At 42.2% G+C, this 15,646-nt stretch overlaps 1 protein-coding gene across 7 annotated transcripts in view; it reads left to right on the forward strand.

Moving 5' to 3' along the window:
- Positions 1 to 15,646, forward strand: part of kiaa0825 (KIAA0825 ortholog) — a 424,011-nt gene that overhangs the window by 164,713 nt on the left and 243,652 nt on the right. For 6 of the 7 annotated variants that reach the window (XR_013886683.1, XM_080189117.1, XM_080189112.1 and 3 more), the window contains exon 14: positions 13,117 to 13,302. The exons of the other annotated variant lie outside the window; for it this stretch is intronic. Coding sequence is in view for 5 of the 6 variants with exons in the window: in XM_080189117.1 (XP_080045243.1) it covers positions 13,117 to 13,302 (186 nt within the window). In the remaining variant the exon portion in view is untranslated. The remainder of the gene's footprint in view (positions 1 to 13,116; positions 13,303 to 15,646) is intronic. 7 annotated transcript variants of the gene reach the window in all.

The raw sequence follows: 15,646 nt of genomic DNA on the forward strand, positions 1-15,646 counted from the left end.
GCTGTGATCCAAATTGTGCCTGAAATGGGCACAACAGCAATTTAAATGCATTTGCATGCACTTAAATTGAATTAATGGGCTGCATGCCCAACTTTATCAGCATTTCTTCACCATCACGTTCGCGCATCCAGATTCGGTGCAAAACAGACATGCTCGGCAAAAGTCTGTTTCAGATGCTCCAGCTTCTGAAAAGGTAAGTTCAGAGCTTCCAGCGGCTCTTTAACTCAGATCGGTGGAAGGGTGGTGGAGTGGGGAGGGAGGCGGGCCAGATCATTCTTTGCTGAGGACGGGGGGTGCAGGGAGGAGAAGGCAGGTCAGATGTATCTCTAGTTGGGGGAGGGGTAGGCCAGACCATTCACTTATGGGGGTGGAGGGGGGGTGTGGAGAGGCCAGATCGCTTTCTGATTGGTGAGGGGGGAGGAGGGAGGCCTGATTATTCTCTGGGTGAAGAGATTCACACATTTACCCACCAAGTCAATTATCCACCTGACCGTCCCACCCCCTTACCTGCTCCAACCTACCTAGCTCACCTACCTATCCACATAATAACCCTACCCACTTACACATTTACCACCTCACCCATTTACTCAGCTCCTCACCCTAACCATTTGCTAATTCATACACTTACCTATTCACTCATCCATTCAAAGACTGGACATTTAAACTTATCATATGGCAGCTGGTGCTGAAGAAGAGAACATATCCTGTCTTTCCCCAACTCTACACGGCTTTGACAGAGCTGCCAGTGGATACTGCACGCCACATTTCTGGAAAAGCTGGTGGAATTTCGCCGAGGAAATGTGGAGCAACATTAAAATTATCTTGTGGTGCGGCAACCCAGGATGATTGCCACTCCTTGGAAGGTCCAGGCATTCTGCTTTTCTACTGAGGAAAGGCTGTTGCAGTAAAAAAATTTTGGAAAATCACATGAGGAAAAGCATTGGAAAGTCAGATTTTAGTAGGTAGAATTAATATTATTAATTAAAAACTAAACTTTTCAAAATGTAAATTTAAACAAAAATTTCAGAAAGTACAATAATTTTGAGCACATAAATCATTTTAACCTGATATTTAGAAGGACTAATAATTCAGGCTAGAAGATCATATATCTTAAATTTCAACAAGATTTATCAGACTATTAAATGATTCAATGTTAATAAATCAATCCATTTTAACATTTAAAGTAATGTGGGCCTCCTTGTTAACTATTTGAGAATTGAGAGACCTGTTATGCCTGGAATTATATATATATATAAAATATTTTAATGTGTAATTAATTAGGAATTATTGGGCCATTAGCCCGCATTCTATGTGGTTTCATACTTGCTATTTGCAGTACAGGACCTTTGGGAGTACATTTGGTGGGTCCACCACAATTTTCCCATCAGTGGAAAATTTGATGAAATTTTTAAATTAACGTTACTATCAACTGCACTCATTGTGCACCCCTTGCGAAAATTCCCCAGTACAAGACTGCTGAGGGAAACTTTGTCAAGTACCTAGTGCACTTCAGATTGGAAGTTGTGCAGTCTCTCTAATATCTAGCAGCAGAATTGCAAAATCTGGCCATGTTCTTTTGCCCTACGATACAGTGCATTTATGCATCAATTTACTGTTACAATGAAACTTCCTATGATCAGTCAAGACGACCAAGTATCGCAACTAACAGTAAATGTTTAAAAAATGTATACTTGGAGAATAAATTGGAGGTGTAATGACAGAGTAATAGTCCAAATTATAAGTACCCTGTACTTGGTTTGAAATAAATAGCAGCAAATTTGGCCATTCAGCCATTGACAAAATAACACTAGTGTTTATCCATATCAAAGGAATGGTTTATGCCAACTAGGATTAAACAAGAAGGTTCCTCTGCAGAATGATCTATAATATTGATGTCAATAGAATTGTTGCTCTTTACTGTGCATTTAATGAGGGATGATGGTATGATATTTTTGCTGATCCCCATGGTTTATGTGCAGATTTATAAAAAAAAGTCTAAAATCAGTGTAAAAACATAGAAATTTTAGCACTGAAGAATTTGTTTTGTTGTGTGAAAATACAGTTGTAAATGATTCCACACAAATGTTTTAAATTACTTTTGCATTATCAGAATCTTAATTATGTTTAATGATACTGCTGCCTCTTAATGTAATTTGGAGCTCTTTTCATATGCTGTGTATTTTTATAGGCATTTTATATTCTTATTTTATTGGATGCTTTGGACTAATATTCATTTCTTTACCTCTGCGGGTTTGTGCATGCGTCAAGTTCTCTTGGCTGTAAACATTTTTTGTAGAACATATAATAGAGTAAATGTGGAAACGATTTTTCTTTCAGTAATCATAGAAACCACCAAGTCTGCACCATCTCTCTGACAGAGCATTCCCGTAACCCCACACATTTACCTGCTAATCCATATAACCTATATACACTTTTTGGACACAGAACAATTTAGCACAGCGAATCAACTTAACCTACACATCTTTGCACTGTGGGAAGAAACCCACGCAGACACAGGGAGAACGTGTAAACTTCACACAATCATCCAAGGCCAGAATCAAACTCTGGGTCCCTGACGCTGTGAGGTAGCAGTGCTAATCACCGTGCCTTCAGATCACTCGAACAATTGATAGTTTTATGATCTATGGACCTCAGGGACTGTCTAACCATCACATACATTTGCTTCATTCTGAAATAATTTAAAATAAAGCAGGCAATTTAACGGCGTATTCAAGCAATCTTTCATTAAATTAATCCTCTGATTTATTTTAATGTTTGAAGTAATAATTCTACTAATGAGTTAAAATGATCCACTTTGATTGTAGTTATAAGATCAGCATAACTTTTTATTAAATAATCTTTTGTCTTTTGGCTACTCAATGAAATAAAATATCCCAGTAATAGTGTTAGTTATACTTATTCCAAGACAGTTCATTGGCACAAATAACTCCAGTACTATTGTATTTCATTCAGGTTTCTGTTGCTTGTCAACTTTTCTCCTCCATTCCAATATTTTCAACATCAAAATATAAGAACATAAGAAATAGGAGCAGGAGTAGGCCATCTAGCCCTTCGAGCCTGCCCCACCATTCAATAAGATCATGGCTGATCTGTCGTGGCTCAGTTCCACATTCCCGCCCTCTCCCCATAACCCTTAATCCCCTCTCTTATCAAAAACCCATCAACCCGCGTCTTAAAAATATTTAGCGAGGTAGCCTCCACCACTTCAACGGGCAGAGAATTCCAGAGATTCACCACCCTTTGAGTGAAGAAGTTCCTCCTCAACTCCGTTCTAAACCGCCCCCCCTTTATCTTGAGGCTGTGTCCCCTAGTCCTATTATCCTTTCTGAGCGGGAAGAGTCTCTCCACCTCTATCCTATCCATCCCATTCATCATCTTATACGTCTCAATGAGATCTCCCCTCATTCTTCTAAACTTTAACGAGTACAAGCCTAGTTTATTCAGTCTCTCCTCATAGCTCAACCCCCTCAACTCCGGCATCAGCCTAGTAAACCTCCTCTGCACTCCCTCCAAGGCCAAAATATCCTTGCGCAAGTACGGCGCCCAAAACTGCACACAGTACTCCAGCTGCGGCTTCACCAATGCCCTATACAGCCGCAGCAAGACCTCCCTACTTTTATATTCAATCCCCCTCGCGATGAAGGCCAGCATCCCATTCGCCTTCCTGATCACCTGCTGCACCTGCAAGCTGGGTTTTTGCGACTCATGCACAAGGACCCCGAGGTCCCTCTGCACTGTCGCCTGCTGCAGTTTTTCGCCACGTAAGTAATAGTCCTTCCTACCATTATTCCTACCAAAGTGGACCACCTCGCACTTGCCAACATTAAATTCCATTTGCCATTTCCTGGCCCATTCGCCCAGCCTATCTAGATCCTTCTGTAGACTCTCCGCACCCTCCGCACAATTTGCCTTTCCTCCAATCTTGGTGTCATCAGCAAATTTCGACACCCTACACTCGGTTCCCTCCTCCAGATCATCTATATAAATGGTAAATAGCTGAGGCCCCAGCACCGACCCCTGGGGCACTCCACTAGTCACCATCCGCCAATCCGAATAGCACCCATTGACCCCCACTCTCTGCCTCCTATTTGACAACCAATCCTCTATCCACGCTAACACCCTACCCCCAACTCCCTGTCCCCTGACCTTCTGCAATAACCTCCTGTGAGGTACCTTGTCAAACGCCTTCTGGAAAATCCAGAAAGACCACATCCACCGGCTCGCCTCTATCCACCGCCCTAGACACATCCTCATAGAACTCCAGTAAATTTGTCAGACACGACTTCCCTTTAACGAAACCGTGCTGCGTCTGCTCTATCAAGCAATTCCTCTCAAGATGCCTCGCTATTTCCTCCTTGATGACGGATTCTAACATTTTACCTACAACAGACGTTAAACTAACCGGCCTATAACTCCCTGCCTTTTGCCTGGCCCCCTTCTTAAACAACGGCGTAACATTAGCCGCTTTCCAATCTCCCGGCACTTCCCCGGAATCCAGCGACGTCCGGAAAATAACCACCAAATATAGACATTAACAAAGTGATGCTTGATTAGTGTTTAAAAAGAGGAATCCCTCACATCGGATTCCATAAAACAATAACAATCTGCATTTATTTGGCACGTTTTACATAGAAAAATATCCCAAGACACTTCACAACAGTGTAATTTGACACCAAGACACATAAAGAGATATTAGGACACGTGAGCAAAAACTTGGTCAAAAAACTAGGTTTTAAGGAACTCTTGGGAAAAGGTAGGGAGAGAAATGGAGAGATTTAGGAATTTCAACACTTGGGGCTTTGGCTGCTAAGGATACTCAAAAGGTTATTAGTGAAGGAGAAAAGACAGTTTGGAGAATTGTGGGGCCAGAGGAGATTACAGTGAAAGAGAGCTATGAGATCATAGAGGGATTTGAAAATAAGAATGAGATATTTAAGTAGTTGCTTAACCAGGTGCCAGTGTGAGTCAAGTGATTCAAACTGTTCTATACTTCTATTTGCAAAGTCCCTCATTCAAATATACACAGATAAATTTCCCCACAGAGAGTGGGAAACAGGAGTCAGTATTGTTTTGGGTCTGGGGAGGAACAAATTGAAGACAAGATTTACATGCCCTTCAAGGAGGCCTCAACATGGAAGTGCCCTCCCACTCCTGCTGCAGACTCAGCTGCATCCACCTCTTGTTGGTAATGCTGTGGACACTTCACCCCCTAAGGCCATCTGTTACATGTCTCAGGTTGTCCTTTGACACTCTGCTTTGTTCTGCCATTTACACATTCTGATCTCTTAATGGCTGCTATCAGCACCCTTCTTAGCCAAGATCACCATCTTTTACCTTCTCTTTGTGTTTTTGTTACTTGACATCTTTGTCAATTATGGTTCTGTTTCTACCTTATTGATATATTTACTGATGTTCAATTTAAATCAGTAAAAACACTTAACATCTTCACAGGGAATAACAGAATTACATTCCCACAGCCAGTACCTCTGAAGTCTCAAATGTGTTAATACAGCTCTATCACTAGATATAGGACATACTAACATTCAGCATGAAGGCTCCCTGAATAATTGTACTTTAAAAGTGTTAGAAAGCATCAATGTTTTAATGATTATAGTTTTTGTTTTTAAATTATAAAATGTATTCAATACAATCTTGTAAGTTGTGATCATTCATGTCCTTTGTGGCTCCACAGGATGACATATAATCCTGGTAACATTATGCCGAGGCCACTTTCATGGTTTATTTATTTTTATATTATGTGATCATGCAACCATTTATTGGAGAAATGGATTCTCCCGTAGAGGAAAGATTGGTCACTTGATAGGCTAATAACTCCTGTCAGCAGGTCCTTGAACTGCTCGTAGCAGGTAGCAGGAGATAATACAGTGTACCATTGAAGTATGAGCCTGGTTACAATTGTGCACATGTCAGTCATTGTGAGAGGTGATTGGTATTTGAATGGTTATGCAATACTCTGAATCAGTAAAGAATGAGGAAAACTGAAACATTATTTATACTATTTTGACAAATATCTAACTGCTTAAACATGGCAATATTATATGCGGTTACCCTGCTAAAACAAGTAAACCTGAGAGTGTAGAAGTTGTGCTCGTTAGCATCTGTTTTTCAAATGTTACAAGCGCCCTCAATGCTCCAAAGTAGTATTTGGGGCATGCACACACACTTCTGGAGGAAACATGCCAGATGAAATATTAGCTTTAGTGCACGCACAATGAATATCTACCAGAAATAAGCAGATGGTGACTTAAAATGTAAACTCTTTTATGTTAACAGTAGATGCACCCACCCAAAACATATTAGCTCCCCGTCCTCTCCATAGATTCTTTTTATTCATTCATGGTATGTGGATCCCTTTATTCCATGAACTGAGTGGTCATTGAATTTAGGAGTCGCAGCGTCATGTTGCAACTGTACACAACTCTGGTGCGGCCGCACTTGGAGTACTGTGTGCAGTTCTGGTCCCCACATTACAGGAAGGATGTGGAGGCTTTGGAGAGGGTGCAGAGGAGGTTTACCAGGATGTTGCCTGGTATGCAGGGGAGGTCCTATGAGGAGAGACTGAGGGATTTGGGGTTGTTTTCACTGGAAAGAAGGCGGCTAAGAGGGGATCTTATAGAAACATATAAGATGATTAGAGGTTTAGATAGGGTGGATGGTGATAGCCTGTTTCCTCGGATGGAGAAAGCTAGCACGAGGGGGCATGGCTTTAAATTAAGGGGGGGCAGTTATAGGACGGATGTCAGGGGCAGGTTCTTTACCCAGAGGGTGGTGAGGGACTGGAATGCCCTGCCTGCTGCAGTTGTAAATGCGCCTAGTTTGGGGGCGTTTAAGAGATTGGTGGATAGGTTTATGGACGAAAAGGGATTGGTTTAGATTAGTGGGTCAATGTTTTTTTTTAAAAATAAGACTGGTCGGCGCAACATTGTGGGCCGAAGGGCCTGTTCCGCGCTGTAATGTTCTATGTTCTATGTTCTATGTCATTTCAGAGGTTATTTAACAGTCAACCACATTTCAGTCAACCAGACCAGGCTGCAGGTTTCCTTCCTTAAAGTGAATCGGATGGGTTTTTATAACAATCAACAATGTTTTCATGGTCATAATTGGACTTTTAATTCAAATTTTACCATGTGCTGTGATGGGAATTGAATCTAGGTCCCTAGAGCATTACCCTAGGCCTTTGGATTACTAGCCCAATGACGATAAAGTTAAAAGTTGAAGTTTATTTATTAGTCACAAGTAAGGCTTACATTAACACTGCGATGAAGTTATTGTGAAATTCCCTTAGTCGGCACCTGTTCGGGTCAGTGCACCTAACCAGCATGTCTTTCAGACTGTAGGAGGAAGCCGGAGCACCCGGAGGAAACCATTACGCCACCACCACTCTCAGGTGCTGCCCAAACTGCTGCATTTCCATCACTTTCTATTTTTTTATTCGAATCACATGGCCCTTGAAGTTCAGTGCATAAGCAGGGCAACCCCACAAAAATATACCTGCCCAGGTATTTTACCATCACAATATCATCTTTACCTTTTATCATCACATCACATGGTGGACAGCGTGGTGAAGAAGGCATTCAGCATGTTTAGCTTCATTGATCAGAACACTGAATACAGGAGTTGGGATGTCTTGTTGAAGTTGTGCAAGACATTGGTAAGGCCACACTTGGAATACTGTATACAGTTCTGGTCGTCCTATTATAGAAAGGATATTATTAAACTAGGAAGAGTGCAGAAAAGATTTACTAGGATGCCACTGGGACTTGATGGTTTGAGTTCTAAGGAAAGGCTGGATAGACTGGGACTTTTTTCTCTGGAGTGTAGAAGGCTGAGGGGTAATCTTAAAATAATGAGGGGCATATATTAGGTAGATAGTCAATATCTTTTCCCAAAGGTAGGGGATTCTAAAACTAGAGGTATAGGTTTAAGGTGAGAGAGGAGAGATACAAAAGTGTCCAGAGGGGCAATTTTTTAACACACGGGTGGTGTGTGTCTGGAACAAGCTGCCAGAGGTAGTAATAGAAGTGGGTACAATTTTGTCTTTTACAAAGTATTTAGACAGCTACATGGGTAGGATGGGTATAGAGGGATATGGGCCAAATGTGGGCAATTGGGACTAGCTTCGGGTTTCAAAAAAAAGGGTGAAGACATGAACAAGTTGGGCCAAAGGGCCTGTTTCCATGCTGTAAACCTCTATGACATAATACAAAGGTTCAAATATTTAAAATGCAACTATTACAGACTATCACTGAATTTATTCTCAATATTGTCGAACACCGTACAGTGTATTGGGTGGCACGGTAGCACAGTGGTTAGCACTGCTGCTTCACAGTTCCAGGGGCCTGGGTTCGATTCTTGGTTCGGGTCATTGTCTGTGTGGCGTTTGCACATTCTCCTCGTGTCTGCGTGGGTTTCCTCCAGGTACTCCAGTTTCCTCCCACAGTCCAAAGATGTGTGGATTAGGTTGATTGGCCATGCCAAGAAATTGCCCCTTAGTGTCCAGGGTAGCGGAGGTTAGAGGGATTAGTGGGTAAAATATATAGGGATATGGGGGTAGGGCCTTCGTGGGATTATGTTCAGTGCTGACTCGATGGGCCGAAGGGACTGTTTCTACACTGTAGGATCCTATGAACACAGCAAGTGAATGTAATTAACAATTCAGCATATTGAATGTAATTCTTACTTTATTTGTTTAAAACACTACATTGTTGGTTACATTGTTCGTTAGTTGCAATCATTTTTTGAGATGTTTAATCAATCTTATAAGGGAAGGGGCTGTGATTCTCCCATCCCGCTGCACTAATGTTTTAGCGCAGTGGACCAGGAGAATCCCGCAGCTGCCGATTCGCGGGGTTTGCGCATGCATTCACGTCCTGCTTGCGTCTCCCAGCGCCAGATTTCCAGCTGCACCAGAAATTAGCGGGGAAATGCACAGACCATTTAAATAGTCATTTTGATTTCATCTGCATGTGATTAGCAGGCCCGGGACTGAAGTCTCCAGGCACACAAGTGTCTCCCACCCCTTCACTCCAGTGGGGTTTACACTAGCTTCCCACTAATGGGAAACTAGAGGCCCAACCCTGCTGGAGTGGTGGGGGCAATGGAGGGCCTCCTAAAGGGTCAGGCAAGGGGAGAGTGTGTCCCCTGGGCATTGGCACCCTGGCAGTACCAGCCTGTGCCCCTGATACTACCCAAGGGGCACCTTAGCACTGCCCACATGCCATGCGGCAGGGCCAAGGGATGGGGCATGTGGGGAGGGAGGCTATGGGGCAGGGCCTGATGGAAGCAGGGTCTAGGGGACAATCGTGGGAACCGGGGAGGGTAGCGCAGCCAGCCTGCAGTTGGGATCGATGGGGGAAGGATGGAGGCCAGTGATTGGTAAGGGCTGGGGTAGGGGCAGGGTAAACTGGGGGAGCGGACAGCCTGCTGGGGAGGGGTTGGCATTGTCTGTTCAAGGGTGGGAGAGAGGGTTGGCAATGCGACGATCAGTGTTGGGGAGTGCTGGAGATTGGTGTGGGCCAGGACGGGGTAGTTTGGGGCTGGTCGGTGGGGGCATGGAAGGGCGACGGAGCACCATCATTGCTGGGATTGCGGGAGCTGGCCAGCAATTGAGCTGGTCAGCAATTAGGTGGCTGGCATGCAGGGCTACTATGCATGTGCCGATCTCAGCACTGACAGATCGGTGCATGCACAGTAGCCTGTCCAACACACTGATTTTAGCCTCTCCAGCAGGAAAAGGTCCTGCCCCCTGAAATTTACTGATATTCACACTGGTGGCCTCTGCAGTGCGCAGAATGTGGGAGATTCTCTTCTGAACTCCCAGTGTGAAAAAAACAGCGTGAGTTACTCCAGTTTTCACGCAAATTCAATAATTCCACCCAGGATTTGGGAATGAGTTTTGTTTAAGTGATGCATTTAAAGCAAAGTGATTTGGCATACTTTTTTTTAAAAAAAGGCCACTGGCTACATATGATAAGCTTTGTATTAAAGCTAGACAAGCCGGTTTTCGAAAATTTGTGACTTAGCATTTACTGCAAAAATAGACAATGGGAGCCAGATGTCAGCCAATACTCATTAAGCCATGAAGATCACTATTAATTTTGTGGGTAACTGGAAATGTTTTCTTTAAACTGGTACCCAAAGATGGGAGCTGAGGTGGATAATTTCAATAGCCAATCAAGCCCAACAGATCCACTAATAGGAACAATATAACATTTATTATTATTATTTTCCGGTCTTTGAGGTGGGTTCTGTGGTTAATTAGAATGAGATTAAATCTAGCTATAACTTTTACTTTGTATGTTCTTTTGATGTCTATTATAAAGGAGCTGAATGATTCACATCAATCCTTATCACATTTAGGTATTCACCTATGGGAAACTTTATGTGAGGGCATGTATGAAAGAAAAAATTCAGTGCAAGTTACAACAGGTTAGGTTCCTGTTTACGCTATTATTAGATATTGGATAGTGCCTGATGTACGACATTCAAGAAGGAAGCTCACCACAAATTTCTCAAGGGCAATTATGGGGTGGGCAATAAATGCTGGCCTATCTAGCGACTCCCACATCCCTATGAATGAATAAAAAAATTCAAATTGCTTGTAAAAGTGACCAATTTATGTGAGAATATCCATGGGAAACCCCAAAATTGTTAACTGTACCTCTGAACTATGCATAATCTATATCATGCACACAATTAAGTCAATTAATGTTATCCATTTTATGTTTACCATTGGAAAAAAATAGTTTTGAAAGATTTTGTCTAGATAGCCATGCGGGTTTGAACTTCCTTAATGTATCATTTTTACTGCACTTAATTAACACATTTGTCTCAAACTCATCAATAATAGTTTTAACAAAGTTATTAAATTATACCTTTTAAGTCAGTTGATAAGCTTTGTTAAAATAGCATGTTTAGGAATTTTACATAAACAGTACATTGAAAATAGTACAGAAAAATGTCAACCATTTGTGTGAAGTAGGCTTTTAAAGATTGATTAAATTCTATTGATCAATTATAAAATTACATGAATGGTTTTGTTTATACTTCAGGTGATAAATGGTCTCTTGGTGGCAGCACCATCCACTCTCTTACTGAGTTTCAACCAAGGCGAGCTGACTGTAAAGAGATTAATGATAACATTGGGTATTACTAGCCCTGACAAAATAGCACTAAGTTTTGGCATAATTGATAAAAGAAGATCTGTATTTATTTCAGCTGCTGAATTATTTTAAGTGACACAAAAGATACCTATTTTTATGGCTAATTATGTCTCCCAATCCTTTCTAGTTCCAATGTTTCATACTTTGAAGCTTCTAGAATCATAGAACCCTATAGTGCAGAAAGACACCCTTCGGCCCTTCGAGTCTGCACCAAACACAATCCCACCCAGGCCCTACCCCCATATCCCTACATATTAGGCCACTAATCCCTCTAACCTATGCATACCTGGACATTAAGGGGCAATTTCTTAGCATGGCCAATCAACCTAACCCCGCACATCTTTGGACTGTGGGAGGAAACTGGAGTATCTGGAGGAAACCCACGCAGACACAAGGAGAATGTGCAAACTCCACACAGATAGTGACCTGAGCCAGGAATCGAACCCAGGACCCTGGAGCTGTGAACAACTGTGCTACCGTGCCGCCCTACAAATAGTAGGTTACAAATAGTATAGGAATTGAATTTTTGTTGCATTAAATGCATAAAATTATATTTCAATGATGTGAAGGAGCAGTCAAGTGTTAATTGTTGTGCAAGCCTATCTCCAAGCATTTCTGGTATTTCAATTTTCCAAAATATTTGGTACTGATATAACCTTTACACTTTCTACTGTCACTTCTAAGCAGCAATTTACATGCAAAGTGTTGAAACACAATAATATTCTACAAGTAATTTTGATATCTTTGAAAGACTTCAGAAGCCTGAAGATTGCAGATTATCTCAAAAATGGTGCACAAATAATTTTAAATTTGGAAAGGAATAGGTAAATTAGATGGTATGAAAGAGTGTTGGAAGAAAGTAGTTTTAGTACTTTATTTTACATGTTTGTTTGCTGGACATGGCCTGACAGTTCTTAATGCTTATGACAAAATCCCACAGTAGAAACATGTTACCTTCCCCAGCAGTGATAGCATTACAAAATTTCATCAAAAAGGAAAGTTGAGGAAAAGATATTGATCGAGGGAAAGCTTATGCTGGGTCAAAATCCTGGAACCCCCCTCCCTAACTGCACTGTGAGTGTACGTACACCTGCAGCAATTCAAGAAGGTAGCTCACAACCACCTTTTCAAGGGCAACCAGGGATTGACAATAAATGCTGACCTAGCCAGTGATGCCCAAATCCCATAATTGAATTTTAAAAAATGAGTAAATGGAGGATATCACAATATAACTTTGTAAGAGCTACAGAACTGCTGGCCAATCAGATTAGCCAGCCACACTTTAGGGTGAGATTTGCAGAAGGGGGCAGAAGTCCCACTCATGTTTCAGATGGCTGGGCTGATGACTGACATTTTGGTTAGTGAGAAGAATACAATGCCCTGCAACATCCAGTCCATAGAGCTCTGGGAAAATATGAGCATGCATTTGGGAATTGATGGCATGTTCAGTGACTTTGGAGAAGAAAGGAAAGTTGAAGATTTGGCAATAGTTTGCAAGTGATGGGGCACAAGACAGATTTTTTGAGGAAAGACACAATTATGGCAGATTTGAAGAAGAGTGGGACCACTGTGGAAAAAAATCATTAATAATATTAACTAAAATAAGAGTCAGGAAGGAAGGTTGAGCTCTCAGTATTTTTGTGGGAATAGCAGTGAGGGAGCAGGAGGTGGGTCTTATTCAAGATAAGCTTGAAGATGGCATGAGTGGATATAGGGGAGAAACTAGAAAGATATGCGAGTTCAGGGCTAGGACAGAGGAAATTTTGACCTGGTGGGCTAGAAAACCAAGAAAATTCCTTTTATTATGAGCCTAACAGAAGTGCCTAAATAAGATATTCTAATCTGGTTAGCTGATTGAGTTTCAAAGTGTGAATATTCATTCTGAAAACATATTGCTTCATTTTTTTGGTAGCTATTGATCAAGAAAACTTTGCTGATGACCGGACAAAGGGAAAAAGCAGTAATGAACAGTCCAAATTGATAGAAGCAATTGTGATGGTGATGACATACGCCAAATCATTGCCCAGGTGTCTCAGTATTGTTCTTGAAGATTATATGGACAAATACCAGTTATGGAATCAGTTGTGTTATTTATCAGGTGTGGTATTGTAACATATTGTATTTCCAACTTTAATGCTGAAAATATTAATTATAATTTGATTAAGGAACAGAGCATATTCACTGACAAAAATTGCAGGTTGATTTTCTTCCCATGAACGAATATCTTCTTTAAAATTTCAGCTACAAATAAGTTAAAGTAAATCATATTGTCTTTGATTTTGGCGTGGAAGCAATTCTTAGGAAACAGAACAAAAACATTTTTCTCTTTCTTAATTCTGTGCATTATACCAGTTTTTTGCAAAAACGTGTAAACCTGAGATGCAAGCCAGGATTTTATGGCTTCTCCTGCCCAGTGGAATATTACAGTTCTGTCAAAGTAAACAGTAATTTAAATGGACCCCGAAATCCATCAATGGGAGACTAGACATTAACCCTGTCTAGTCTTGATGGAATTTTATAGGTTTCTATGAGATCCTCCCTCATTCTTCTAAATGAGCGAGTATAAGTGACGTAATCTATCCTCATACGTCACTCCTACCCTCAGTCTGGTAAACTTTCACTGCAATCCATCTATAGCAAGAGCATCCTTCCTCAGATAAAGTGACCAAAAATGTACACAGAAATGCATCATGTTAGAATAACTCCATTGCAGGTCACCATAAATATCTATATTTACTGATGTGCACAGTATACACAGTGAGTGAACACCCATGCCACCATTTTGCTCTCAGTATTTATTTATTTTTCATACCCTATCTGGATGCTTCCCCAACATCTGCAGCAGAGGTGGAGACAGCCTGCTGACTGTTATGTTCTGTTGCCTGTGATGACTTTGACAGGCATCCACTGGAGGGCTGAGGCCTAGTGGACCCCAGCTGCTTTGGGTATCCTGCTGTGAGATAGGTGCACCCTTCTCAAACCTGAACAGTTGGTTTTGCTGGAGGCACAGGCAGAGAGGACTTGGAGTGGCTGAGTAGCCCTGGAGAGTCCTCGTTGTATTGTCCTGGAGTATCCAGCTGATGCTGCCCCTCCCTGACTCCTTGAGGAGAAAGGGCCCCTGGAGGGAGATTGAGGTGCCCTATCTCCCTCTTGAATAGCTAATGATGAATACCACAAATGGCTATAGTGATGGTGTGCGGGTTCAAGCGCTTATCCCACACAAACTACTGGACTAGGGTCTCCACGTTGGATGCCACCCTTCCCATGGTGACCTTGATGTGTTCGCATATCAGTGCCACTACATCAGACAGAACATGGACAAACTCCTCCACTTTCTGTTCTAATCTGCAGACAGCCTCTGACAACCCTGCCTGCCTTTGGAGCTCCAACATCTCTGAGGGCCAATTCCAGAGGCTCAACTTCAGACTCAGACTAAGCAACCACCTGGTTTTTAACAGCCCTCTGACTGTTGGTGAACTTAGCTGTCACTGCCTCATATTTTCCCAGAGCTCTATGGACTGGATGTTGCAGGGCATTGTATTCTTCTCACTGACCAAAATGTCAGTCATCAGCCCAGCCATCTGAAACATGTGGACCCGAACCTGTGCAGTGCTGACCAGATGGTGACCCCCAACTCTGCTCTAAATTGGGGCCCCAATGAGCTGTGTGTTTCTGCCCTGGCAGATGGTGCAGATGAACACAGTGACAGCTCTAAATTTAGTGTGCCCCCAGGATTTTCACCTGACTTGCTCTGGGGATAGGACTGATGGGCTGCTTGGCTGTATTCCTCCACCTTTTCTCACTGGTAGCTGTAATAGAAGAGATATCTATTGATTGGCTGGAGATTCACCTACATTAAAGAGCATTCCCTTTTAATGAGTGGATGAAACCTAGTGAATGGGGCCTCATTGGCTTGTTGGGAAACATGATCTCACTTTTGGAGTAGGAATGGTCCTCATCTGCCAGCTCTGCCACCTGTTCTTGGTGAATGGCCAGAGCTCTGCCATCCCTCCTGCTACATGTGATCCTTCTCTTGTTGTGGGTGAGCTTATCTTGCATAAAGACAGATTGTGAGCAGGATAATAAGCATTCATACCTTCTGTGTGTGCTGTGAACTGATATAAGGGCTGAAGTTGCAACTTGTGAAGGATGTGACAAAAGAAGATATAAATGTGTGTGAGGGAGAATCACTGTGATGCCCCTTGTAACTGCAAATGCTTGATGGCCTTTTGAGAGTGAGTGTGCATTGAGAATGAAGAGAAAGTTGACTTGTATTAGCACAGCAGATTGTGATCATTCATCCTCTCCCTACACTGGAAAGTGCTCCTCTTTAGGGGAGTGCAGGTGCTGATCGCTCTAGCAAGATCCTCCCAAGTCTTGATGGTAGGTTTGCTGGACCTCTGGCATCAGCATGGGTAGCATGGCATCAGCATGGGTATAGA

This window comes from Carcharhinus amblyrhynchos, chromosome 5 (assembly GCF_965287045.1).
Source record: "Carcharhinus amblyrhynchos chromosome 5, sCarAmb.v2.hapA, whole genome shotgun sequence".
NCBI lineage: Eukaryota > Metazoa > Chordata > Chondrichthyes > Carcharhiniformes > Carcharhinidae > Carcharhinus > Carcharhinus amblyrhynchos.